General features: G+C 36.8%; 3 protein-coding genes across 3 annotated transcripts; 1 reads left to right on the top strand and 2 right to left on the bottom strand.

The window, feature by feature from the left end:
- Positions 1 to 594: 594 nt before the first annotated feature.
- Positions 595 to 17,486, bottom strand: LOC114530726. The gene is made up of 25 exons (XM_028552338.1): positions 17,330 to 17,486; positions 17,037 to 17,124; positions 16,555 to 16,579; positions 15,754 to 16,259; positions 15,414 to 15,449; positions 14,795 to 15,037; positions 14,388 to 14,564; positions 14,119 to 14,295; positions 13,861 to 13,986; positions 13,683 to 13,735; positions 11,166 to 11,286; positions 10,979 to 11,006; positions 10,355 to 10,863; positions 10,025 to 10,060; positions 9,376 to 9,618; positions 8,973 to 9,149; positions 5,682 to 5,709; positions 4,403 to 4,911; positions 4,198 to 4,233; positions 3,677 to 3,919; positions 3,277 to 3,456; positions 2,907 to 3,086; positions 2,263 to 2,421; positions 1,870 to 1,998; positions 595 to 1,072 (listed from the first exon to the last, which is right to left on the bottom strand). Exons 1-25 carry the CDS (start codon positions 17,366 to 17,368, stop codon positions 1,029 to 1,031), a joined length of 4,092 nt encoding a protein of 1,363 aa, XP_028408139.1. The 5' UTR covers positions 17,369 to 17,486; the 3' UTR covers positions 595 to 1,028.
- Positions 17,487 to 18,755: 1,269 nt separating this feature from the next.
- LOC114530708 lies at positions 18,756 to 19,680 on the top strand. Its single transcript, XM_028552316.1, has one exon. It carries the CDS (start codon positions 19,003 to 19,005, stop codon positions 19,678 to 19,680), a length of 678 nt encoding a protein of 225 aa, XP_028408117.1. The 5' UTR covers positions 18,756 to 19,002.
- A 770-nt stretch (positions 19,681 to 20,450) lies between these two features.
- On the bottom strand, positions 20,451 to 25,739 carry LOC114526803 (keratin-associated protein 5-5-like). Its single transcript, XM_028548321.1, has 3 exons — positions 25,290 to 25,739; positions 21,681 to 22,209; positions 20,451 to 21,375 (listed from the first exon to the last, which is right to left on the bottom strand). The coding sequence occupies exons 2-3, from the start codon at positions 22,173 to 22,175 to the stop codon at positions 21,112 to 21,114; spliced, it is 759 nt and encodes a 252-aa protein (XP_028404122.1). The 5' UTR covers positions 22,176 to 22,209; positions 25,290 to 25,739; the 3' UTR covers positions 20,451 to 21,111.
- Positions 25,740 to 26,097: the final 358 nt, after the last annotated feature.

The raw sequence follows: 26,097 nt of genomic DNA, 5'->3' as shown, positions 1-26,097 counted from the left end.
CCACATGCACAAAATCATGCACACATTAAAATTTTAGTCTAATTGCGTTTAGGTAATTGTTGAAACGTATTTTAAAATCCCAGAAGCGTAATTAGTTGCACAGCTATTAAAATTCAAATGCTATTATGCTTGATATGCATGAGTACCACCTACCCATACACAGGGTGTCTAAAAAAAAAACGCAACACTTAAATATGCAAGAATATTAATATTGTTCGGGTTAGCACCATAGTTCAGCTAAAATGACTTTTAGCATTTTAAATGAAAGATTAAGAGCATTTTCAATTCCAAGAGGTGCTTATCTATTGCGCTTTAGAGCTGTATTAATGGTCTTGCATATTTATGTTTTGCATTTTTTTTGAGACACCCTGTACTGGTAAAGTTTTATCATTATACGCAGTAGTTCAATTATTAACAATTATTGGATGAGGTTGAGTGTGATATCGGGAATTATCAAGCCGAAGTTTGCATTATTCGGATAATGCAAACTGAGGCTTGATAATTTTCGATATCATGCGAAAACCGAATTCAATAATTGTTTTATTATGTGTTTCCTTTTTAGAGAGGAAGCCTGCGCCATTATTGACAACAAACTAGCAAGAACAAAGTTTAATAATATAAACCTAACATACAAGCATAACATTTTTCTGGGAAAGCTTCTTTCTAATCAAATAGCTGATCAGTATATATAAACAAAGATGATGGTATCACACGCATAAAGCTTAAGCCTTTGCATGCGTCTCATAGAGAACCTAATAATCTGGCCTGTAACGCCAGCGCGAGTTCATAATATGTATAACGATTATATACGATTGCATATTACGTGCAACCATTGAACAGAAAAAAACTGGAACGCTATCTTCCACCAGAAATGTGAGGTCGAATTCGTCGACGCGTGTCTGGAGGTGAAACTTGTCTTCAAAAGATTTTTTCCATTGCGCGCACATTCCCAGCTTTCTTTCATTCCTTTTAAAAACCTTATTTTGTACCGTAAGTTGGTCTCGTGTGGTGCAGAACTAGGAAAATGCTCATTGTTCAGAAGAAAAATTCGGCATTGCATAATAGGAAGAATCTAAAAAATTTAATGAAATTAAATTCAGGTCAATCGAAGTAACGTTAGCCCGTAAAACATAATATAGCATTACAGCGTCGCGATTTCATGACCTCGTCCAGGGACCATGATTGATTTAATTTTATTTGAACGTTACTTGGACCCTGTTTACACTAGCTATGCCGGATTCACATGACACCGCAGAAATTGGTGTTGGAAGTCAAATATCTCATCAGTTGCTCACATTTGAATCCTAGTATTCAGAAACTGCTGTCAAAGAAAATACTATCAAATAAGTTGAAAACAAGTTCAATTTTTCTTCCAATATCGGTTTTGGAAACTTTTGAAGGCTCTTCGTATGCATCTGCCACCGTAAAATGGCCATTTTGAGACATTTTCAGACATTTTCAGATGATTTGTTTTTGCCGTGTGCAAGCTTCAAATCTTTTGTGCAAGAGATATTTTGTTGAGTATTTATAAATCTTTTAGCTTGCCGAATTTAAAGTCTAAGTATTGAGAATTACGGCTAAGTCTACCAATTTCCGCGGTGTCGATTCACATGGTCACGACATCAGTTTAATGTCACCAGAACGTTTTCATTTGGCAGATCATATTTTAAAAGCAATCATAATTTTCGGGAGAAAACTTGCTTTGACATGGCTAATTTTGATATCATGACTTGTAATTCGCATAGTATATTCGGCACCTAAAGCCGAGGGAGTCAATTTTGGGGAATAGGGAGAGGGTGTGAATGAACACATTACAGTTTGAATTATGGCCTGATAAACGACAGAATAAAACGTATTTAAAAGCTTTACCTCTATCTCGCCGTTTCCTTCGAACAGTAATAATACAAAATGTAATTGCTACAATCACTACGAGAGCAGAAACGCCCACGGTGGCACCAAGCACCTGGTAATCGACCTGTCTTGATTTTTCTTTTGAAGCTATGGATGGGAATATAACAATTACTGAAATCGTTTTTAACATGATATGAAGAAATACCAAGCCGAAGTTATCGTTAAACGATAAATTGATGTCTAATATGCATGAAAACTCTTCATATCAAGTAAAAATTAATCTCGTTTGCGATTTCATTGCCCTAATCGAAGTATATATAGTATAGAGAACTATTTTGGAGGCTTTGATTCTAGTCTTCAGCCGTTTGCAACTAAATATTTTCCGTAGAATATGCGTTGAGTTTATCTAACCTGAGCATGGTTTCAATTTACATGATCGGAACTCTTCAGTTGCTCCCCACTCGCTACAGTTTCTATAACTTTTTCCACGGTGAGTCGCACAACGTCGTTTCCATACTTCAACACCCTCGCCACACGTGACACTACATGGTGATACTTTCTCCCAGCTGTCTAATGAAACAATTAGGCTCAATATCAATGAAAACTCTCAGGGTAACAAGGTTTCTATGTACATACGGACCTTGAATGCGTTCCTGAAAAAGAAACCCAATTATTTCCAGAAAAGTTTCAGGACACTAAAGGCGCTGTTACACTATGCAATTTTCCTTTCAACTTGCGATGCAATTATAATTATAAGGAGAACATGCGTGAAAGTTAAAAAAATTATGTTTATCACTTGTGCATAAAGAATTTGGAAATTTATTCTTAGATATCAATCCTAAAGCATAGGTATATATATATGCATAGCCAAAAATCACTTACTTCAGTTATTCAGTGAATCACACTAAGGTGTGGTTTCACAAAAAAATTAAAAATTGAGTCATACCGTTTTCAGATGGGTAATAGTTACACCGATGAAGTCAGAACGTAGAAACAAAAAGCTGACGAGAATCGTACGTCCAGCAGTGCATACCAATGTAAAAGAACTAACTTACCAGGACAAAGCTTTGTTGCTATACAAGGTCGTTTCTCGATTGGTTTTCCTAGATGACTGCAGTTTCTCCCACCGCGCTTAGGCTCTGGATTGTTACACTTTCTTGTCCATATTTCAAAACCTTCACCACAAGTGACATTGCACGTGCTGCTTAAAGACCATTTTCCATATTTACCGTCCACTAAATTATTCAACGAAATCGCAAATAGTTGGCAACTAGTCATCAGTCAGTTTCGTAAATATATACGCATCTCATATTCTTGCTGGCAGAGGACAGAAAAACTTTGTTATGTTGTATTTAACGTAAAAACAAAAAACTGGCGAGAATCGTACGTCCAGCAGTGCATACCAATGTAAAAGAACTAACTTACCAGGGCAAAGCTTTGTTGCTATACAAGGTCGTTTCTCAATTGGCTCTCCAAGATGACTGCAATTTCTCCCACCGCGCTTAGGCTCTGGATAGATACACTTTCTTGTCCATATTTCAAAACCTTCACCACAAGTAACATTGCACGTGCTGTTCAAGGACCAATTTCCATATTTACCGTCCACTAAATTATTTAGTGAATAGCAAATAGTTGGCAGTTATTCATCAGTCAGTTTTGTAATTCGTAAATACACGCATCTCATATATTCTTGCAGGCAGAGAACGGAAAGACTTTGTTCCGTTATGTTTAAAAAAATATATATTATATGCCTTTGTATGTAATTAAATAATTTAATTGGGAGGTTGAAATGCGGGCTGCGGTCGGAAGGAAGCATGCTACATACCTGGTTTACATTTTGGGATATCACAGTACTCCCATCTCTTGTTCCGATCAGTGGTAAAACACCACGGTCGCTGTCCGGAGTTCTGAGGATTTCGGCAATGATTCTTGGCGTTATTCAATTCTGGGTATGTCGTGTTCATGGTGTGGCGATGTGGACATTGTTCGGTCCACGACTGACACGGAATACCAGAGGCCGTCACAGATATGTTGCCATCGTAACTACTCCCGTTCAAATATAGGCAATCTGTTGTGCGAAAAGACTCTCATTTATTTTTCGTCTTCGCGCTTTATTGACATTGTTTTACAGATATTTCTAAAGTTAATATGCGTGCATTATAGGTATAGGCCTATTGCAATTGACTGAATGATATCATCCACAAGCAGGGCCTCGCACTCCTACTAACGTGGGAAGATAGAAAGAAACGTTTAGTCACATTATATCAATATGAAAATAGTTTGGGTAGGGGTTGTAGCAGCTCGAAAAATGACTCAAAATTAAGTTTCGCAGGCGATGTTACTTGCCTGCATAAATATCCAATTCTGAGACTTTAGATGAATCTAAAGAAATATATTTATTTAACTAAGTCACTTGAAAGTATCTTCTCCATAAATTAACCTAGGTTGCACAAAGTTTCTTACCCATGTCTTGCCTACCTATTGACTGAACATCTATATTATCTATATCACACCATGAATGTAAACACACGAATATTTTCTTAAACATTACCTGTAGAGCTTGAGAATTCATTATAATACCAGCATTCTGGAGAGTCGCCGGCATTTCGATACGGTTGTAGTTCACAACTGACGAGTTTTGCCATCTCCGGGTGTTGAAAAATAAGGAACCGTTCAAGTATTTTCCAGATATTGCCGCATATGTGCATAAAATCAAGACACGACTCTCGGCAAATAAATTGTCTTTTGTACACGCTTTGGGTGCGATCACAACTCGGCAAATAGTAATGACAAAATAATAAACCCAAAGCCTTCACGCAATTCTCAACAGTTGTGACATTTACTTTGAAAAAAATACTTATGTTTCTCTTATCCATCTTTGTGAATTTGTCGTAATCTGCATTCATATCGCGATTCTTACGAACTTGTTTAGCTGGTGTGTTATATATGTAGTTTGATAAAGTGATTCCGTGGTTTTGACAAAAAGGTCGCTTGAAGTTTTCCAGAGGGTAACACGAACTCCCTTTCAGTGTTGGCTCAGCTTCTGCAGGGGTACACGTGCTAAAATTAATTCATGGCCGTGTGTGAGTTTTTTTAGCGTAAAATTTTCTTCGCTTGACATTGGCTAATTTTTAATACTTCTGTATGATGCGTTCCAATAGATTTTATACCCAGGGAGCACAAAGGGGCCGTGTACACGTCCCTCACAAAAAGAAGCTTTCAAAGATCAAAAGCGGCCTTTTGTCGATCTGGCAGCTTTCGCAATTATACACTGCCCTATGCACAATCATGCTGCTCTTTTCATTTTTCGTGCCCCTCGAAATTTAAGATGCCCTCTTTAGGTTCCTGGATGCTTATACTTTTCGGATAATTTGATAATAAACACATCGTGCACGCGTGCAAGTGCATTCATATATAGAAAAGCGCGCGAGAAACCTGCTATTTGACCATATGAATTCAGCATGCATGCATCTATAGTTTCATTTTTCTAAGCAATAGCATGAGAAGTCATGATTTCATGAAGCAGCATTTCATGAATTTACTTTTGTGTGTTTTGTCTATTATCGTGTTCCCCTGTCCTTGAATTTCATAACTCAAATTATGCATCTATTATATATCCCATGCATGTAAGCTTTTCTGGATTAACCAAATTTTGGGATTTCTACTTAGTCGACTTACATAATACATGATCTAGCTACGTGATGTTCCTCAGCTTCATTAAAGCATTAACTGAATGCTTTTTTATAGCCTAGCACATGGCTTGTCCCTTCACATATCAACTGTGTTTTAATATAAATTATAGCATTCGTGCACTTATTGAAATTCTATACCTGTTGTTGTTTTGATAATAGCGTTCACCTGCAACAAATAAAAGAAAGTGTAGAGAAATTAATCCACTATCTGCGTTCCGGGCCAGGTAAAAGGCTATTGCCCACCAAAAGAAACCAAAAAATTTAATGGTGCTGAAACTATATAAGCAATGTGAGAAATACATAAAAAGAGCAAAAAACGTTTTAAGCGGAATGAAAGCTAGACCAGTAGACGGGAATAAGGTCGAACGACAAATCTGTCTGTGACCGGATTTACATCAGAGGGGTTTTCTTTCTCTAATATATATGAATTGTGCTATAATAAACAATTATTGGATGAGGTTTTTGTGATATGCAGAGTTATCAAGGTCGAGGTAAGCGTTATCGGCCGAGCCGGATCGAGGCGAGGCTGATTACACTTACCGAGACCTTGATAACTCTGCATATCACAAAAACCGAATTCAATAATTGTTTTATTATACATTTGAAGAATAGTAAACGTAGTATTAACGAATGAAAAACCTTATTTAATAGCAACATAATTGATTAATACATAAATACATTCAAATGATACCGCTTGATAACCACCGCAGGCTCACTTGCAGATAACTCAGTTATCTGCTACTAAGCAGATAACTGAATTTTGCGTGATTGCGCGATTTATCTGTGAACTATTAGCCAATCAAATTGCTTAAACTACTATAATATATAATAATAACAATTAAAAGTTCGATCATTCCAGGAAATAAATTTATCTTGCTTGTAAATATATTGCCCACTGTATTTTCCACCGGGAAATATTTGGTTCTGTTCTTCCGCGGAAATCACGATGTTTCCCTCCACTTTGTCTCAGACTCAGGAACCAGTTGCAAGTTTCGCAGAAAAACAACACTAGCTCACCCTTTTTCTGGATGGCACATGCATGCATGTATTTTATAGTACTCTATGTACTCTAGATGTAGTTTGCAGTACAAAAATGACGTTTATAAAAGGAAACAAGGCCAAAATAGTTTTATGTATACAAGAATCTTTTTTCTTCATGCATGGTATTACAAGATATCATTGAACTTTCAGTTTCGGGTTGCTAAAAATTAGCTAGCCTAATTTAGGTTGTTATGCATGCAGAGACAAGTCCACATTAATTCTCCGTCATTATACTGATTATTTAAGACTAAGTAGTCTTAATTGAGAAAAAAATGTATTTCAAAGCGTTCTGTTTTGGCAGCAGAAGTGCAGAACAATGCAGCTTGCGGTTCTCGTTGCGTCTTCACAAATTAAGTTAAATTTTTTTTTCATCATTTTGAACAAGCATGCATGCAGCAACTTTTACGGCTCCTATAATTTGAGCTATACTACATTGTTGACTGCTATGCATATGAGTGATATGAGAACAGTCAAATTATAATTATAAATCCAACGAGCTTCATATTTTTGACATGCATATATATGCATGCCTAGTATGAACTCATGCACTGCGAGACGATATAGTGCCAAACAAATATTTACCCGCGATACCGTTTGAGCAACAGTTGGACCGAATTTGATTCGTTCATTCAATTTTTCCGTTCATGGCTTTGCATGTTGACATATCATTGCCCGGAATGGTCTTGTGCATGCCAACACAGACGTGCACATTCAATTTATTAAAAGCGAGAAAGTGATTCTCTGAATATAGGTATGAATCTATTAGGAATCTATTTTTCTCAGTTTATATACATAATGAATATACCGCATAAACATTTTAAGAAGGGGTGTAATACTGACAGGCTTTCGGTGACCTTAACAATGGATATCAGACTGCTATATATAGCTATAACTACATTGATTTAATTCCATTACCATGGTCATGATGACATGAAGTGGGGACAGAGTAGATTCCATTCTACCATGCATATACATGCCCATGCTGGAGACTTCATAATCATAATGTATGTTCTTCTTAAAGTTTCGAAGACACAGTAATTTACAATTATATATTATACCTGCAACATTTGTATCCAAAAGTGTTATTATTGAAATCAGGACAGCAGCACAACCACAGAAATTAGCACTTAAATTCATCGTAAAGTCCTCGAGAAGCCACTATCGGGTCCTTGCTTCCGTTTAAAGATCGCGTTATTCTTATATATTGCTGTTACGCTTGAGCTCAGGAATACGATGTTAACATGCAGTGCAAGGTAATAAATAATGTGTTGGAAGCGATATTTCCTCATATGAAGTCTCAAAGACTTCCTGCGTAGGTAGGGCCTGATCACAATCAGGAGGAATGCCGTACATATACGGATTACGAAAGCATACGTAATGCTATTACTGCATGCTTTACTAATTTCGCACGTATAATAATATATCATCATATATGACGCCTGAGCAAAATAAGGGCCTCGCTAAGTCATTTTTAGTAAAAATATACTGACTTTCCTGTTCAAAGCAATCTCTTGCCGAATGTGAATTTTCCCTTTAGGCGAATGCGATAAAGAAGCTACGAAACTTGTTCCGCGTGCCGAACATGATTGACTTCCTCAATTGAGATTAAAGCGATTAAGGGAAAGCACTCGAGAATATGAGCGTAGAGAAAAAAAGGAATACCCCCGTTAATTTGCTATGAATGTATCGGAACATTAACTGATATTGGCCATGAAGGCTGGTTCTGTTCTAATTCGTCGTACTTCACATTTCGTGACCAAACAGTTATTCAGATTTCACGTAATTCCCGCCAGTATATGATCAAGACGAAAGATAAACAATATAGACATCCGGTCAGTCGATTCAGCATTATAATTGTGGTTTTTAGCGACGTTTTAGCAAACACGCCCCCTTTAACAAGAGACAAAATGATTTATTATTTATCTTCACAGGAAATATTCGCGCGGTTTTGTCATGTATATTAACCCGTTCAACCGATTGAATTTTATCAATGTTCCTTTACCTGAATTAAACCGGTTCTCCTTTTCGAAGCCTATGTTATATATCGAGCCTGTTTTGCTGCTTTTTCGCAGTTTCAGCATAACTACTTTTTCTTTCTGATAAGAGAATATTTTAACAAGACCTTTTCAAGGAAACGTTTTCAACAAATCATTATATGATATCGCTATAGTCTGAACTATCTCGTGGACAATTAAGGTATTATAGAGCAGTACACACATGCAGTACGTGTCTTTATGAATTTCTCATAAAAGTATTTTCTCATAACGAAGGAGAATTAAGGCATTAAATCATTAAATGTGATAAAAGCGCCGATCTGATTTGTCGCACTCTGTCCCTGAACATGGTCAACTTTCAACCTAATATAATTAGAACTATGAACTCACTCACCAGGACAAGTCTCCCTGATACAAGGTCGTTTCTCAATTGGTTCTCCAAGATGACTGCAGTTTCTCCCACCATGCCTAGGCTCAGGATTGTTACACTTTCTTGTCCATATTTCAAAACCTTCACCACAAGTAACATTGCACGTGCTGCTTAAAGACCATTTTCCATATTTTCCATCAACTATAAATGATTAAGCAAATCGCATCTGACCAGTGAGCATATTGACGTGTGAAGAACGGAAAAACGTTGTTCCGTTAATTGTGTTTGGCACTTTCTCTTTTGGAAATTAGAACATACACAAGCTTTCGAATGAATTTTTATGAAATGATTTCTTTGAAGGTTAAATGCGCCCGGGATGCGGATGGTGCTAATTTTCCCATGCTTTAATTTGTTTTAAAGTGTTTACCTGGTGTACATTTAGGGATATCACAGTACTCCCATCTCTTGTTCCGATCAGTGGTAAAACACCACGGTCGCTGTCCAGAGTTCTTAGGATTTCGACAATAATTCTTGGCGTTATTCAATTCTGGGTATGTCGTGTTCATCGTGTGGCGATGTGGACATTGTTCGGTCCACGACTGACACGGAATACCAGAGGCCGTCACAGATATCTCTCCTCGGTAACTGCTCCCGTTTAAATGCAGACAATCTATTGTGGGCAGAAAGATGATTGATTGGTCGGAATTGCCGCCATCACTTGAACACTACTGTAGACATTATGAAATGAATATGCATGCCGGATAACAACACAGCAAGCTATAAATTAGTACAAATTGACCAATTCACATCTTTTCGTTATTGAGCTTATGGGCACTGTTTTGAGAACAGATTTTGCTGCAACTTAATTTTTCCTTGACAAATTTTAGATAGAGAAATATCGTGAAATAATCAGTAAATTCTCGGGGAGCTCTGCTTGGGACTCCAGCTAGTCTCGGATAGCATTTTTCGTCCGCCTTCTAAGGGAAAAAGAAAACCAAAAGAGGCTTCTTGTCTCGCAATAGAATTGTAGAAAACGTTTGGGGTGCCAGGTGCAGCACGTAAAAAATGACACTTGCCTGCATCAATAGCGTATTCCGAGACTTCGGATGAATCTAAAATACAAAATGTATTTAGTTAAATCACTTAACAGCATCTCCTCAGCGAAAAATCCACCTGAGAAAAATTGATAAACATCCAATATTGATACCAGATACCTCCGGAAAATATTTTTCCATCTGGACCACGCAGCCGGCAAATAACATGTTATATAATAATATACCGTAATATGGAATTACTCGAACTTGGTGAGGTTGAAGATGTTTAACAATGATGATTTAGGATGATTTGGAAATCAAGCACGTCATTTAAATCGTAAACTAGGACTAGTTTCAGTTCTAAAAGATTACCTGTGGAGTTTGAGCCTTCGTTGTAATACCAGCATTCTGGGGAGTCACCAGCATTTCTGTACGGTTGCAATTCGCAACTGACGAGTCTCATCTTTTTTGGGAATTTGAATATAAAATACTGTTCAAGCACTTTCAAGATATTTCCACACATCTGCGTAACTTTAAGACACGACTCTCGGCAAATGTATTGTCTTTTGTACACGTTTAGTGTGCCATCACAACTCGGGAAATAGTAATGACAAAATAATGAACTTAAAGCCTTTATACACCTCTTTACAGTGGTGATATTTACTGCGAAATATCGACTTATTTTTGTCGCACCTATCTTCGTCACTTTGTCGTAATCTGAATTCATATCGTCATTCCTACGAACTTGGTTAATTGGTGTGTTGTATACGTAGTTTGATAAAATAATTCCATGGTTTTGACAGAATGGCCGCTTGAGGCTTACCAGAGGGTAACATGAGCTCGCATTCAGTGTTGGCTCAGCTTCTGCAGATATGCACGTCCTATAATCAATGGCAACATGTGAGAGAATAATAGAATATATGCCTTGGCTCTCTCCCATGCCAAATAAACTTACTTTATATAACTAAAAATTCGTTCACTAATTAAGAATTATACCTGTTGCTGTTTTGAAGATGGCGTTCATCTAGAACAATCAAAAGGAAGTTTCAGAATAGTTTGTATCATATCTTCTGTGCATGCCTTGCACCAACAATTCAAACTGTTACATTTGCAGGTTTGACCTTACATTGTAAGTATATAGGTTGAGGTTCCGGCCAATATTCAAAATTTTATATTATATTACCTGCAGCATTTGAACCCAAAATCATTATTATTATTATAATCAGGGCAGCAGCACTACCACAGAAATCAGCGCTTAAAATCATCGTAAAGCCTCGAGAAGGAACCACTTCTTTGAATCCTTTCTACCTCTATTTTTGACGTTATTCTTTATATTGCCAACTGCGCTTGAGCTCAGGAATACGATGTTAAAGAACGGTGCGTCAGTCGTAACTGACGAAAGCGATATGTACTTAAGCTTCCTCACATTAGACTTCTTTTGTCATAACTGTTTGGCCGGGGAATGTCGTATACGGAATGTCGTATATGCATACATGCATAATGAATTAATCTGCCCTATTAATTTTGTCAACGTATAATTTACATGACCTTGTACTTGATTAACTATAAGTCATATCCACGCCTAGTTAAGTCAGAAGTCTTCCAGCGTTTTTCTAGTGAAAATATCATTTTCCTGTGCGAAGAGATTTGTGATACGAACTGTGCTATAACAGCCCATGCAATGTGATAAAGATGCCGGAAGTTGTTCCACGTGCTGAGCTTGATCGACTTCCTTGATTAAGATTATCTTTTTCAATTGCCTATATAATTGAAACATACACGCACCTTGACAGTAGACAAAACAAATTCCTGACTTCGAACGAAACATTCGCTCTGTTTTGTCATGTTTACACGTTGAATCGGTCAAACTTTCATAATACGAAAGAAATCGAGCCTCGCTATGCAAATCCTAAGTTGCACGATGATTGTTTTCACTTTTAATAAACACCAAGTATTAATTAGCATAGTGCAGGGGTAAATCGTCAGGTTGGCCACACCACTGTTTACGGGTATACAACATTTGGAATAGATAATAAATTATGATATCGCCTCGCAGCCTTCACACATTTTTATCCTATCGATCTATCCTGTGTGTGAACTATGACAGGTCAGGAGATCTACTCACAAACCACAACGGCTAAATAGTCACACTATCATGCAATTTCTTCTAATATATTTTTTATCATCAGAAAAGGGGAAGGAGGAAATTGTTCCGCAACCTGAACATGATCTACTTCCTTAATTATGACTTAAAATTAATCAATGATTAGTTAAAGGAATTTTTTAGTTAAAGGATAGTTTATTTAAATGCATCTACTTATGATTTCCTATATACATAATAGACTTGGTTAAGTCCGTTGAGAATTACAGTTAAATTGCTGTATTGCCAGTGGCGTAACCAGCCTGACGATTTTGTCCTGCTATGTAAATTTCAAGTTATTATAATTATTCATGTCTTTAGAAATCTAATAATTTACTCTTAAAATATCTGGTATTATCTTTGTTCCTTTCTCATGCATTAACCACTACAAATCGTATTTTTGAAAAATATTTGGTGAATGCCTTCGTTGCATTAAATCTTCTAATATATTTTTTATCATCAGAAAAGGGGAAGGAGGAAATTGTTCCGCAACCTGAACATGATCTACTTCCTTAATCATGACTTAAAATTAATTAGTTAAAGGATTTTTTTAGTTAAAGGATATTTTATTTAAATGCATCTACTTATGATTTCCTATATACATAATAGACTTGGTTAAGTCCGTTGAGAATTACAGTTAAATTGATGTATTGCCAGTGGCGTAGCCAGCCTGACGATTTTGTCCTGCTATGTAAATTTCGAGTTATTATAATTATTCATGTCTTTAGAAATCTAATGTTTTCAAAGTCGGTGAACACGAAAATATTAGCATAGCGGGAAAAATCGACAGGCTGGCTACGCTACTGTGTATTGCTCTCAGATTTATGGCTAATTTTGTAAATATTTCAGTTTACCAAGAACTAATGTGATAATTTTTTTGTTCCTGCATAATCGGAAAAGGCAAAACTTCTGACAATCTTGTAAAGGTGTCTTCAAAATATCTGCAATATGTATGTGAAACTAATTTATCAACATTGACATTAAATATCGTTCTTCTTAAGTTTTAAAAGTTTTCATAGTTAACTACAATATATAGTTATAAGGAGTTGTAGTACTTCAAATATCAATATTTCATAATAGTAAAAAATGAATTAAATTTTATATGCCAATAATATATAAGTGCAAAATATTCCCTGATTATATTCAGTTATTGTAGCAACTCGCCATTTATAAGGTATAACAAGTTTACAAATTGAAGTTGCAATTGGCTATTGACACTATTGACACCACTGAAACTATGTGCGCTTTCCATTAAGCGGCCAAAATGGTCAGACCGGTCATATTTTAAATTGAAATAGAGTATTTCGTTAAGAATATAGCGATAAAACTATATTTCCTGTGCTAGACAGGTGTAAAAAACGATATACGTGAATGCAGAGTTCTTGCAACACTCTAAAATACTAGTAATCTGTCTGTACCGAAATACAAGAGGACCAGTCTGGCCGTTTTTTCGGTATAAAGGAAAGCGCCCTATATCATGCGGACAAAATGTTTTATTTTCCATTGAAAAAATCCTGCTTCATACATGCAGTGGTTGTAACTATGTTTCAGAATTAGTACCTCGGAGGTCGTCTTTGTGTAGCTTGTCTCCCAGCGCTCCGAAAAAATGTTCGCTATTCAGAAGGCAAAGTATTCATGGGGAAATAGGGAGAATCTGGAAAATTGAATAGAAAAGAAAGTTCAATCAGTCACTATGATGAGAATTACTTAAGTATTAATTGTTCATTGAAAGTTCAACCTTTATTTCGTCGTCTTCTTCGAAGAATATTAAAAAATATCAGAGCAACGGCAATAACAAAAACAGAACCAGCAGCAGTGACAAAAATCGTCCAAGATTCAAAGGATTTTTCTGATTTCTTTTCTCCTTAAACCAACATAGGTTTGTATAAGCTTGTTTCAATCATAGACCGAATATGCATAATATATACCTTCAGTCTAAGAAAATAAGACCTCCCCACAAACCACTAAATTATAACTGTAAAACGTTCTAACTTACCTAGACAAGGCCTTAGTATGCAAGGTTTGAACTTAATAGACTCTCCAAGGTGACTGCAGTTTCTCCCACCATGCTTAGGCTCAGGATTGTCACACTTTCTTGTCCATATTTTAAAACTCTCGCCGCACGTTACATTGCAAGAGTTTTTTAAAAACCATTTTCCGTATTTTCCATCAACTGGGTAATAAAACAATTTTTTACTGACTTTAAAAATTAACTGTTGCTTTAAAAGTAATTTATTTTTCTATCGCAATTAGAGCTGCACTTACCAGGACAAGGCTTTGTTATGCAACGTCTGTTTTCAATAGGTTCTCCAAGATGACTGCAGTTTTTCCCACCATGCTTGGGCTCAGGATTGTTGCACTTTCTTGTCCATATTTCAAAACCTTCACCACAAGTGACATTACACGTACTATTTAATGACCATTTTCCATATTTCCCATCAACTAAAGAATACAATAATATGTTATAAATGTAGATCGTATAAAAGGTACAACATTCTTCTTTTATCATATTTGTCTCTAAGGTTTTTCTTTCTTTCAGAGTATTTTATATAGGAGCAAAAATATATACTTGGCAGGGTCGTGGAATATAATTAGAGTGCAGCGGAGGAGGAAGGATATTTCCACTTCCTCCAACTCTGTGTGCTGTTCATTTTTTCGATATTAACACATACCTGGTTTACATTTAGGGATATCACAGTACTCCCATCTCTTGTTCCGATCAGTGGTAAAACACCACGGTCGCTGTCCAGAGTTCTGAGGATTTCGACAATAATTCTTGGCGTTATTCAATTCTGGGTATGTCGTGTTCATCGTGTGGCGATGTGGACATTGTTCGGTCCACGACTGACACGGAGTTCCGGAGGCCGTCACAGATATCTCTCCTCGATAACTGCTCCCGTGTAAATGCAGACAATCTATTGTGGACAGAAAGATGATTGATTGTTCGGACTAGCCGCCATCACTTGAACACTACTGCAGATATTATGAAATGAATATGCATGCCGGATAACAACACAGCAAGCTATAAATTAGTACAAATTGACCAATTCACATCTTTGTTCGAGGCGGACTACATGCAATGCTGTATGGGCGTGGCCTATACAGGCCTGTACCTGGAGGGGCTTTTTCCGAGTCTGAGCTCGGGAATAAAATTTAATAAATGATATCACTACCCGCCTGCAGGCCCACTGGTAATTCGTCACCGTCGAACATAGCCTTTATCATGGTCCCTCCCATTAATTTATTGTAAGCTGAAAGAACTCCAAAATTTAGTTTTACCCTGTCACCCACCTGAATAGATTGATAGATCTGGAACGGTGGATGAATCTAAACGTAAAATATACAAAATTCACATAGCTAGTCAGAAATGTTTACAATCCTGGTTTACGTTTTCCCTTATGGAAGTGCAGACCCTACTTTTACTATGACAGCAATCCGTTTAATCAATCTTTTAACTGTGATTTTCATTTTCATATTGACGAAACTGAACGCGTCTAGAAAACATCATGCGTAAGCCTAATAAATTAGAAAATGCCTGCGGAGAGGAGAGTGTGTCTTCACCACTATTACTTAGATATACGTCCAATGTAATGGGTCTGTAATCTACAGAAAACCGTTCTCTCGTAATTACCTGTAGAGTTTAAAAGGTCATCGTACCAACATTCTGGGGAGTCACCGGCATTCCTGTACGGCTGTAATTCGCAACGGACATGACTCTTACTCTTGGATGATTTGATTGAATACTTCTTTCCCAGCATTTCCCATATTTTACCACATATCTGCTTTGCTTCGATACAGGTCTCGCGACAAATATATTGCCTACTGAACACACTTCGGGTTCCATCACAACTGGGGAAAAGGTAATGGCATGATATTACACTCAAAGCATCCATGCACTTTTTGACAGTGGTGATATTCACATCAATAAGTAAACTTATTCCTGCCGCGCCGATATTCTTGTAGACGTCGTATTTTGAATTTAGATTTTTATTCCTCTTAATTTGGTTGGCAGGCGTGCTGTATACGTAGTACGCCAAGGTGATACCATGGTTTTGACAAAATGGCCGACTGAGATTTACCAGAGGGTAACACGAACTTGAGTTAAGTGTTGGCTCAGCTTCCGCAGGAGTGCATGTTCTACATCAGGAATGGATGAGCATTACTTCGCTTGTTACGGCCTTGTTACACGGTGCGATTTTGCAACTTGCAATGCAATTCTACTATTAAGAGATATAAATTAGTGAAAAATCTTCAAAATGTAAGTGTACGAAACGTCCATGGAGTGTGATAAACACAAACGTCTCATAGTTGCAAATTTACATCTCTGAAAAGAGGAATTGCATTGCAAGGTGCAAGAAAAATTGCACCGTGTAACAGGCTTTTAAGAGAACTTATTTCGCACAATTGTCTGTCAAAATAAACCAAATTTTACCTGTTATTTAGAAGACGCTGATCACCTGTGATAAAAGAGCAATGAAAGAAAGCATCAAATAATATCTAGAAGGTTAGTGGTCTTAAATGGTCAGGAAATTACTACATGTATATAAACCATACACGCTTATAAATTATCCCTTATTCAGGGAAGTGACACAAACTCGTGTACGGATAGAAATCTACAGCCGCAAGTCAGATACTACAAAAGTCGAATCACACTTTAATACAGGACACATGCTATCTCGGAGGGACGGAGGACCAACAGAAAAGAAATAATTTACTAAAGCAGACCATGCAGCTAGTTTACTTGCACTTGCACTTTCATCGAAGTTCGGAGTCTCTTGCGCTATTTACCGTTATACATGCGTATATAGGCCTGAGTACACACTGACAGCATATCTACATTTATTATATAACGTTAGTTAATTCTCTAAACGTTTCGTCAAAAATTACCCTACAATATACTGTGTACATTATTACCTGCAACAATTGTAAACAAAAACGCTAATACAGCCAACACCGTAGTACAATTACGCACTAAACGGCTATGAACTTCCATCGCTAATTCCTGAAATACCAAACTTGCTTACGGGTAGGTATAGGTTAACTATATTTGATATAGAGCTTAAGAATCAATAATACAATGTTGACAGTGCGTGATAGGATGTGTTGAGATCGAGTGATACTTCCTCATAACTTGGAGGCGGAAGCGTTATAAGTATATATGTATAAATGTATAATTGAGAAAAGATATCCTGTTAGAAATGACATACATTTTTTGCAGCACATTTGATTGGAATCTGTGCCTGCATGCCATAAAACAAAAGCCTGTCCTCGTGGTGTTTCTTGTTAAAATATTATTTTCCCGTGAGAAGATATCTCCTGTCACAGAGAAGTTCACTTAATTAAGAAGCAGAGACTCCAGTCTTCCGCATACCAAATGAGATTAACGTCCTGCTTATAATTAGTTATTCAAGCACTCAAAACAATATAAACAGAAAGAAATACACTGGCTATTCCATGGTCACAACATCTGAAATGGTTAATTTGCATGCAAGCTGAAAAGGTCTATTGTGAGAATTCGACCGTAGCGGATTCTCTTCATCGGACAAAATTGAAAAGAAAATCGAGCAAAAAATTTCGTTCGAAATATTTGCATATTTACTTTTAAATTGAGAAGTGAGAACAGTCATGTGAGAAAATATGCAAATATTTCGCTGTAAGTGGAAATCCAGCCTTAGTATATAAAATTTTGTAGAAAGGTGAGTTACGTTTTCACATATAATTGTACCCGTTAAAGCCTAAAGTTTAATAGCCAGAAGCCTGAGTTTGTAAGAAACAAAACATTACCTCACTGCTATAAAACTACGTCATTCTCAAGGAATGGAAGCCACGACAAAATAGATAGTTATATAGTATAGTTGTTGCCAGAACAATACTATTGCTCAAGGCGTATTTTTGACTTTATAAGGATGAGATATTCTTGATAGAATCGTGCATAGCGTCCTGAACGCATAATTTACGATATCATGCGGATGTATAAGAAGGGAAACTTAACCTTAATTCAAACTTAAATTGCCAACGAGATGAAAAGATCTATTGAAAAGAAAATCGAGCGAAAAATTTCGTTCGATCGAAAACCGCGTAAGACTGCTGTCAGTGAAAACGTTTTTATACATCTCCTAAAGGGTAATTATTTTTGGAATTGCAAAATACTTGCCCTAAGTTTGCCTTTACCTTTAAGTTAGAGTGTGAATGTTAGAACATGGACATGAATAACATGAGTAACATGAGTCTTTAGTAACATGAGTAACATGAGTAACATGAATAACATGAGTAACATTAGTAACATGAGTAACATTAGTAACACGAGTAACATTAGTAACATTAGTAACACGAGTAACATGAGTCGCTGAGCCTGTTTGAAATGGGAGGAAGCACCAGAACGTGAAGCTAATTTCATACCACACCCAGAATTTTATCCCTACCGGTGTCCCAGGAAATTTGGCCCCCCCGGGGGACATATTTCCTAGGAAATCTGGCCCTCCTTTCGGAAATTTGGCCCCCTCGAAAACATATACTTTATAGTTTATTGCCATGAGTTCGAAAATCGCGATCACGGAACAAAGGACCTAAAATTTATAGCTTTGAACCGAGAACACGAAACGATCAAGAATTTCTAGTTATTTTGGCCTAAATTCCGCCGCAAGATGCCAAAGCGAAAGAACAAAAAATGGATGAAGAAATCATTCCAGATGATGCAAAAGAAGGTATGTGCTCACCATTCATTTTCTAAAATGTAATGAATATGACTCCAAAAATGTAATAAATATGACTATAAGTAACGTCTTCTTATCTATATACTTCAGATGACCAGAATAGCGACGAGTGGGTCAAGGCGCTCGGGCTGAAGAAAAGCGATCGATCTGATCTTCGCAAAAAGAGTATGTTGAACGATCGAATCATAAATGCTGCACAAAAGTTAATAAAGAAGAAATTCCCACTTGTCGGTGGCCTTCAGGATCCCCTGTTGTCACAACTATCATTCAATCGTTGCACCAGCGAAGGAATTCAGATCCACAACACTGGTAAATGTCACTGGATTACGTCGTCGTGCATTGGCGGGCAGCCAGTAAGTGTGTATGATAGTCTGTACGATGATTTAACAGAATCCAGCGAAATACAGCTGGTACAATGTTACAACAATTGTGTCGACCAGGCGGGCCAGCTTCATATTGAAATGGCTTCATTTCAGAAGCAGAAAGGATCTACAGATTGCGGTTTATTTGCCATTGCAAGTGCATATGAGCTTGCAAGTGGAAATACGCACTTTAATTACGAAGTTCCGTTTGAACAGAAGGCAATGAGAGAACATTTAATCGCCTGCTTCGAGAATGAAGAACTATCGTCGTTTCCTCGTGCCCAAAAAGCGGCTGCAATGGGCAAAAACAACGAAAAACTGTTATCCATACAAACTCATTGTGTTTGTCAGTTGCCAGAATGTGGTGATATGGTGCAATGCGACCTTTGTGACATGTGGTACCATTTAGCATGTACCAATTTGAGCCAAGCTCCTGGCGAAAGTGACGATTGGCTTTGCCAGTCATGTGCGCCGCTTTTGTAAATAAAATTAAGTGACCTAATTGTAATTGTAATTTTTATACATAGAACTTAGTCTATATACATTCCTAACATTCGTGTGCAATTAGTAATTCATAGTACTTTAGGAATATTGTAGTAAATGGAACTTTAGGAAATAATAAAAAAACTTTTTAATCGCAAAATATTTTTTTTATTATCAGAATTCGGTCAGTAATGAAATTAATTAATAAATTAAAACTTTTAAACTCTTAACGGTTATCTCTAGCTCTAAAATGGTAAGGTAAACTGTGTTTTTTAGAGGGGGGGCCAAATTTCCGAAGGGGGGGCCAAATTTCCTAGGAAATTTGGCCCGGGGGGGCCATATTTCCTAGGAAATTTGGCCCGGGGGGGCCAAATTTTCGGGGGGGCCAAATTTCCTGTGACACCGGGTTTTTTTTGTCCCGCCTCTCCTGCTCTGTGATCCATGGTTAAACGGAACAATATAAAAAGTGTGCATAAACCACCTCCGTTTCTTCGTCTTCCTCGAATAAAATCGCAGTTTCCAACAGCAACAAAAAGTAGCTACAACAACGCAGGCGCCGCGGTAGCACCAATTATTCGCAATTTAAGCTGCGTTTACACTACGTGGTTTGACCTGGCATGGACCTGACCTTGACCTGAACTGGAGCACGATTTTTGTAATGTGAATGGGTTTTATCTAACCTGCACTATATTCAACTTAAGAGCATAATTCGGCATTCTAGTATTACCATGCACTTTTCGGCGTGTTTTGGGTCTTGTTCCCAGTATTTTGTCAATTATGTTGGCTATCCGATATCATCAACAAGTAGGATAGTGTGAACGTGGCACTGGGAGACGATAATTGGGGGGAAACTTGCTTGGAAGATTACAGACATGTAGAGTATTTTCGATCTGGGCACGAAACATTGAAGTATACACTTGCCAAATCTCGCAAAAATTTCTAATTGTCAGTTGCAACCACCGAGAAATGCGGGCGTGGCTCCAGAGTGTTGGTATCACAAATAATCAGGTACAATCTTTGTCAGTTACATACTTTTAATGGTCAAAAGCAAATCATAATCACAGATTGTACAAACCAGGCTAAAAGTATGCAGTACAAATTTGTTCTATCGACTTATTCCGTGATTTTTTATGTGTTAACATGCTCATTTATAAAATTTGTCTACAGGAAATCGATGTTGTCGATGTAAAGTACAAAAACACGGATGGTGATTTATTAAACAAAATAACGCTATATATAGTCGCTATTTATTTCATGGTGTGCAAGATTAATTTCTTTTTAAATCGATTGTCTATAGGTCTGTTAACGTGACTATATGAATATGTGCCACCCTCCCTGAAACTACGTGTCTCGTACGCCACCGTAAAGATAAAAAAATACAAAAAATTGGGCTGTCGCATCTGGGCCACTGTCCTCCAGACTCCAGTCTCGCTACACAGTTCTTTGTGTTGGAGGGGGATCTGGGTCTACAGTCACTTCATCTGGATCTACATTTATTACATCCGGATTACCATCAATTACATTTGAGTCTACATTCGCCACATTTTCTTTCGATACATTTGGATCTGCCTTTTTGTCAAGCTCTTTTGGGGACGAGTTTAACATCGCTAATTCACCACGATACATGACTTGTTGCGCTGGAGTTGATGTACTCCTTCCTGAAGTTGTTGTTGCGGCACTTGCAAACTGTATATCCTGATATCAAGGAAAAAATATTAGGCTTTCATTACGGACAAGTATAATTACAAGAGCAATTATTGAAAATTTGTCCTCTGATTGATCAAACGACCTCAGATTACGCGATACTATAGCTATACATGCGGCGATAAACACCGAAGCCGATTTTAGCTTGACCTAAATTTTTTTCGCGGTAAAAACACCGTTAGGAAAGACTGTCATAATTAAAAAGGTGAATAAAAGGAAAAATACTTTGCCCCTTTAAAATTAGGAAACACCATTTATGGTTCAGTGATATGAAAACAAAATGTTTGAGTACTAACCTCTAAACATTCGCAAAAACAACAGAAGAAGTGATGAAAGGGACTTCGATCGTGAGGATGAACATAAAATCCAGCACAGCAGTTGGGTACTCCATCTTCGTCACGGCAACCAAAAAAACCAATAGGGTCACATGATTTGAGACAGCTACAACATTCCAATCCACAGCAGTCGCATGAATTGAAGCAGTCACATGATTTAAAACAATCGCAGTCGCACCATTTAAAGCAATTGCAGTCACTTGCGTTACATTGCAGCCCACAACAGTCGCAGGACTTCAAACAGTCACAGGACTTCAAACAGTCGCATCCATGAAATTCGCAGTCCCCGCAGGTGCAATCTTTGCAATCACAGTTACAGTCATTTAAACAGTTGCAATTACTGCAATTGTTAATGCATTCCCCACAATCTCCGCAGTCCCCACACTCTCCACAATCCCCACAGTCCCCGCAGTCACCACAGTCCCCGCCGCAGTCTCCACCGCATTCATCCCCCATAACATGAAACTTGTCAGGCAACAGGCAATATCGACTACAAAATGAAGTTAAAGTAATCAGAGATGGCTCATTTCATTCTTGATCGTAGGTGAATCAGCCTACAGTCAGATTGCACAAGAATCACTGACTATTTTAAAACAAATCTAATGTATAATAAACATAACTAGGCAAATGCATGGGGTCGTCCTCGATCCTGGACCCCCTCAGATTCTATCCCCTAAAAATTTTCTCACGAAAATTTCATACGCTATACCTCACGTATGACGTGCTTGCCCAATATTTGCTTTAACATATTTTTATATCTTTTCCATGGGTATAAAAATATGTTAATTTTCCAGGAAATTAGATTTATTGTGGTGGAATTAGTAATGGAATTTGACTGGTTAATGAAAACATGGTAACAGGAAGGACATCATGATCAAGAAGTTGACCAAATGAGTTGCTCAATATTTTTCTCAGTGAATAAAATGTTTGTATTGCTAAATATACAACTCGGACATTTTCAAATATGAATATTGCAGCCGATAAGAGGGTAATTTAATCTTGATCCAGGCACACGTACACTTCTTTTAGAGTTGAATATTTCTAATTAGTCAATGATATAGGAAAAGCGTAGGAGTTTCCTAAGACGCTTTTTGAAGTAACTGCATTAACTCCGGGTATGCAAATCAAACAATTTATTGCAAGCAATGCATGCAATCAGTGCAAGCACTTATTGCTCGAAATTTTTGGCAACGCTTCTATTACAACGAATGTGAGTTATGTAACTCATACTTAAAGGACTTTACAAACATTTTCACTTTCATTGGGAAATAAAAAATCGTTTGTTAGCCCAGCTTCGCCGTTTATCGCTATATATACTGCATTAAACGCGATTTCTATAGGCCGACACAGACCGGACGCGATGCGGCAACGCGACGCGAATTTTGAGTTTTCAGAAGCATATAAATTAAATTCTGGAAGTAAAATTTGGAAATTATGGACGCTAGAGGAGTCAAAATGTTTTATTGTTATGTCATCTACAAGAATATTATGATAGTTTAAAACTTTGATTTGATTTTGAAAAATTAAAAACGTTGAAAATTCACGCCGCGTTGCCAATTCGCGTCCGGTCTGTGTCGACCTTATCTTTTCCGATATAAATTGTGTTTAGCCTTAAAAGGACGGCAATAAAAAATATCTGATCTTTGTTTATTTTAAAAGAAAGTCGTGATTATTTAAAAAAATCGTTTACGGATTTTTGTTAACTTTATTACTTTCGAGATATTTTCGAATGAAATTATCTTCCATCCGCCATTGTGGATATGCACTGAAAATTCTGAAATATATTCTTGGTCGGATATGCATGACGTCATAAGCTGAGTGAAAATTCGTTTTGGAACTTTAAATTAACGATCCAGCGACGTGATGGTTATTACAATCCCACGTATCTCAAATGATAGCGTTTTAATTGTTACAGTTGAATTGTTAAACGAAATTCGTGGATGAAACAATGGCCCATTACTTTCAAAAATTAGACAAACATTTCGGCCGTATTTCTTAACATTTATAAAGGGATATGGCGATAAAAATCATTTCTGTTTTGTTGAAAAGAAAATTTCAACTTGTTATAAAACCTTTTTACAAAATTTTGTTTATCTTCCTTACTTCGCAAGATATTGGCGATCAAAAACATCGACTATCGAGATTTAGTATAAACTGACTAATAGGCTATCACTTTTCCTGCGTTCTGATTGGCTACGCTACTGGTAGGCTATTAGTGATAGCCTACTAGTAGCAAAATTCAAAACAATGGCGGAAAATTCGCGTTTCGCCGAAGTATCTGAAGATTTTTTGGACGACTTGTTGGACAATTCCGTACCAGAAAAAACAAAAAAAGCAACAAAATACGGAATTGCAATTTTTAAGGGTAAGAAAATACATAAAAATAACGTATACTCAATTGAATTTTTATATTTAAACTGAATTTTAAAACATTTTACGCGAACAACAATTAAAATATTTTCTTCCTTTAATATACGAAATAAATTTCAGAATGGTTTGCAAGCCAACAAGAATTTTATATTGTGTTTCCTAGTTGTAAATTAATGTTATAGTTTATACTAAAACAATTAGACAACTCGGCCTCGTTGTCTATGAGCAAATAGTCAACTCGGCTTCGCCTCGTTGACTATTCGCTCATAGACAACTCGGACTCGTTGTCTAATTGTTAAATATCCGCCATCTTGTTTTATAATAAGATCTATATAATCACTGGATCTAATTACGTGACGTCAAAAGCAGGGTTAACGCTTGAAAAATAAAAATTACATGTTTACGCTTTAGTTTAGAACTCTTACAATTCAAACGTTATAATTTGTGGTACGTGCGATTGTAATACAGTGGAACTATCACTTTGCTGGATCATGTGAACCTACAGAAAGAATTTTCACCCAGCTTATGACGTAAGCATGTCAGAGCAAGAATATGCATAACCAAAATGGCGGATGGAAGATAATTTCATTCAAAAATATCTTGAGAAGTAATAAACGAATTTTGTACATAATCATGGCGTTCTTTTAAAATAGACAAAGATAATTTTGATTGCCGTATCCCTTTAATCATAGGGTAGATATATTTTATATTACTTAGCATAGCCCAGGTGAGAACACCAAATGTTCCTAATTGGACAGTTAGTCGACAGAACTTAATCCCAGTCTTTCCCAGACTCCCGTATTTAATTAGCCTTTTCCCAAAAGAGGCCACAGTGCATTCAGGGATTGTTTGGAGGGAAATATGACAACAAGTATTTACTATCAATATCAACCAAACACACTATAAAAAATGAAATATCTCCATTTTACACCAAACATTTAATTTAAATGTGTGTTGCCATATTTCTTGTCCCTCCAAAACGGAATTTGCGCGACTAGTTCCGGGACTTTGGGAAAGGGCTAATACAATTAGACTTATTACAGTCCAGATAGATGCTTGTCAGCTTGTACCGCTTGCTTGAAATTACGATAGAACATTATCTAGCTCTTAGTTACACATGGCCTTTGTAGCTATACAGGCAAAACTGTTCAATAAATATTACTCAATTGAATACTGTATAAACATATATGTATTTCTTACCTTATAGCGATATGACAACTAGCGATTAATCTGCTAAATTCAGTCTGAAGGCCTCCCGCGAATGTTCAATTTCACAAGTAGGAAAATCAAATCCTTTATACAGTGAATCGACTGATATCAATATATTTAGTGATAACAAAACGAATAACCTGCCAACATTAAATTCTTGCTGTCGTATGATCGAGCAAGATATGAAATAAACATAACATATCATTGTAGCTAATGTATTTTCATTACGAAATTTGAAATGCTAAACAGGGCTAAAACATGGTCAGCGTCACGAAGCGGAAGCTACAATTACGTAAATACCAGAGGTAAATATCCTCATGTTTACGGGAAGCTGACGTTATTTTAAAGCTTCAAACCCATCCAAAAAATACAATAGAGTTTGATGCAGATGTTAAAATTGTTACTTATACCTACATAACTGACAGAATACTGTGCAGCAGCTTTAAGTAAGATGCCAATATTTGTCAGTGAAACATTAGTTATACGGTTATATTTATACCGCTTATACGAATTTAAATACGATTGCTTTTTGTCGCCAATTATATATCCTGGCCTCTGTGACATGGCATAGGGCACAGCCGACCTTATAACCGCAAATAACCGGATGAAGGCCGGAAAATTCTGAAATGTTGTGCGTCGAACGCACGTCAGTAAACTTCAAAGAATCAAGTATTTACTATTTAACATGTTTTTGCATCAATTGCATGACGTATCATATTCAACAATTTATCGCTAAAAGATAAATCATTTGGCGATAATTCCATGCATGTTCATTTGACATTAAATTTTAAATGCCACA

This window comes from Dendronephthya gigantea, unplaced genomic scaffold (assembly GCF_004324835.1).
Source record: "Dendronephthya gigantea isolate DGI-Jeju-01 unplaced genomic scaffold, DenGig_1.0 000001F, whole genome shotgun sequence".
Lineage (NCBI taxonomy): Eukaryota > Metazoa > Cnidaria > Anthozoa > Malacalcyonacea > Nephtheidae > Dendronephthya > Dendronephthya gigantea.
The sequence above is the reverse complement of the archived record's forward strand: the minus strand, read 5'-3'. Positions and strand labels throughout refer to the sequence as shown.

Coding starts and splice junctions, on each gene's coding strand:
- LOC114530726 (XM_028552338.1), bottom strand. CDS start 17,368: ATGCAGGCACAGATTCCAATCAAATGTGCTGCAAAAAAT. Junction 16,260..16,554: donor CAGCGTCTTCTAAATAACAG/GTAAAATTTGGT, acceptor TTCCTGATGTAG/AACATGCACTCCTGCGGAAG. Junction 5,710..8,972: donor TATCAGGGAGACTTGTCCTG/GTGAGTGAGTTC, acceptor TATTTGTTGCAG/GTGAACGCTATTATCAAAAC.
- LOC114530708 (XM_028552316.1), top strand. CDS start 19,003: ATGTTGAACGATCGAATCATAAATGCTGCACAAAAGTTAATAAAGAAG.
- LOC114526803 (XM_028548321.1), bottom strand. CDS start 22,175: ATGGGGGATGAATGCGGTGGAGACTGCGGCGGGGACTGTGGTGACTGC. Junction 21,376..21,680: donor GTTTTTGCGAATGTTTAGAG/GTTAGTACTCAA, acceptor CCTTGATATCAG/GATATACAGTTTGCAAGTGC.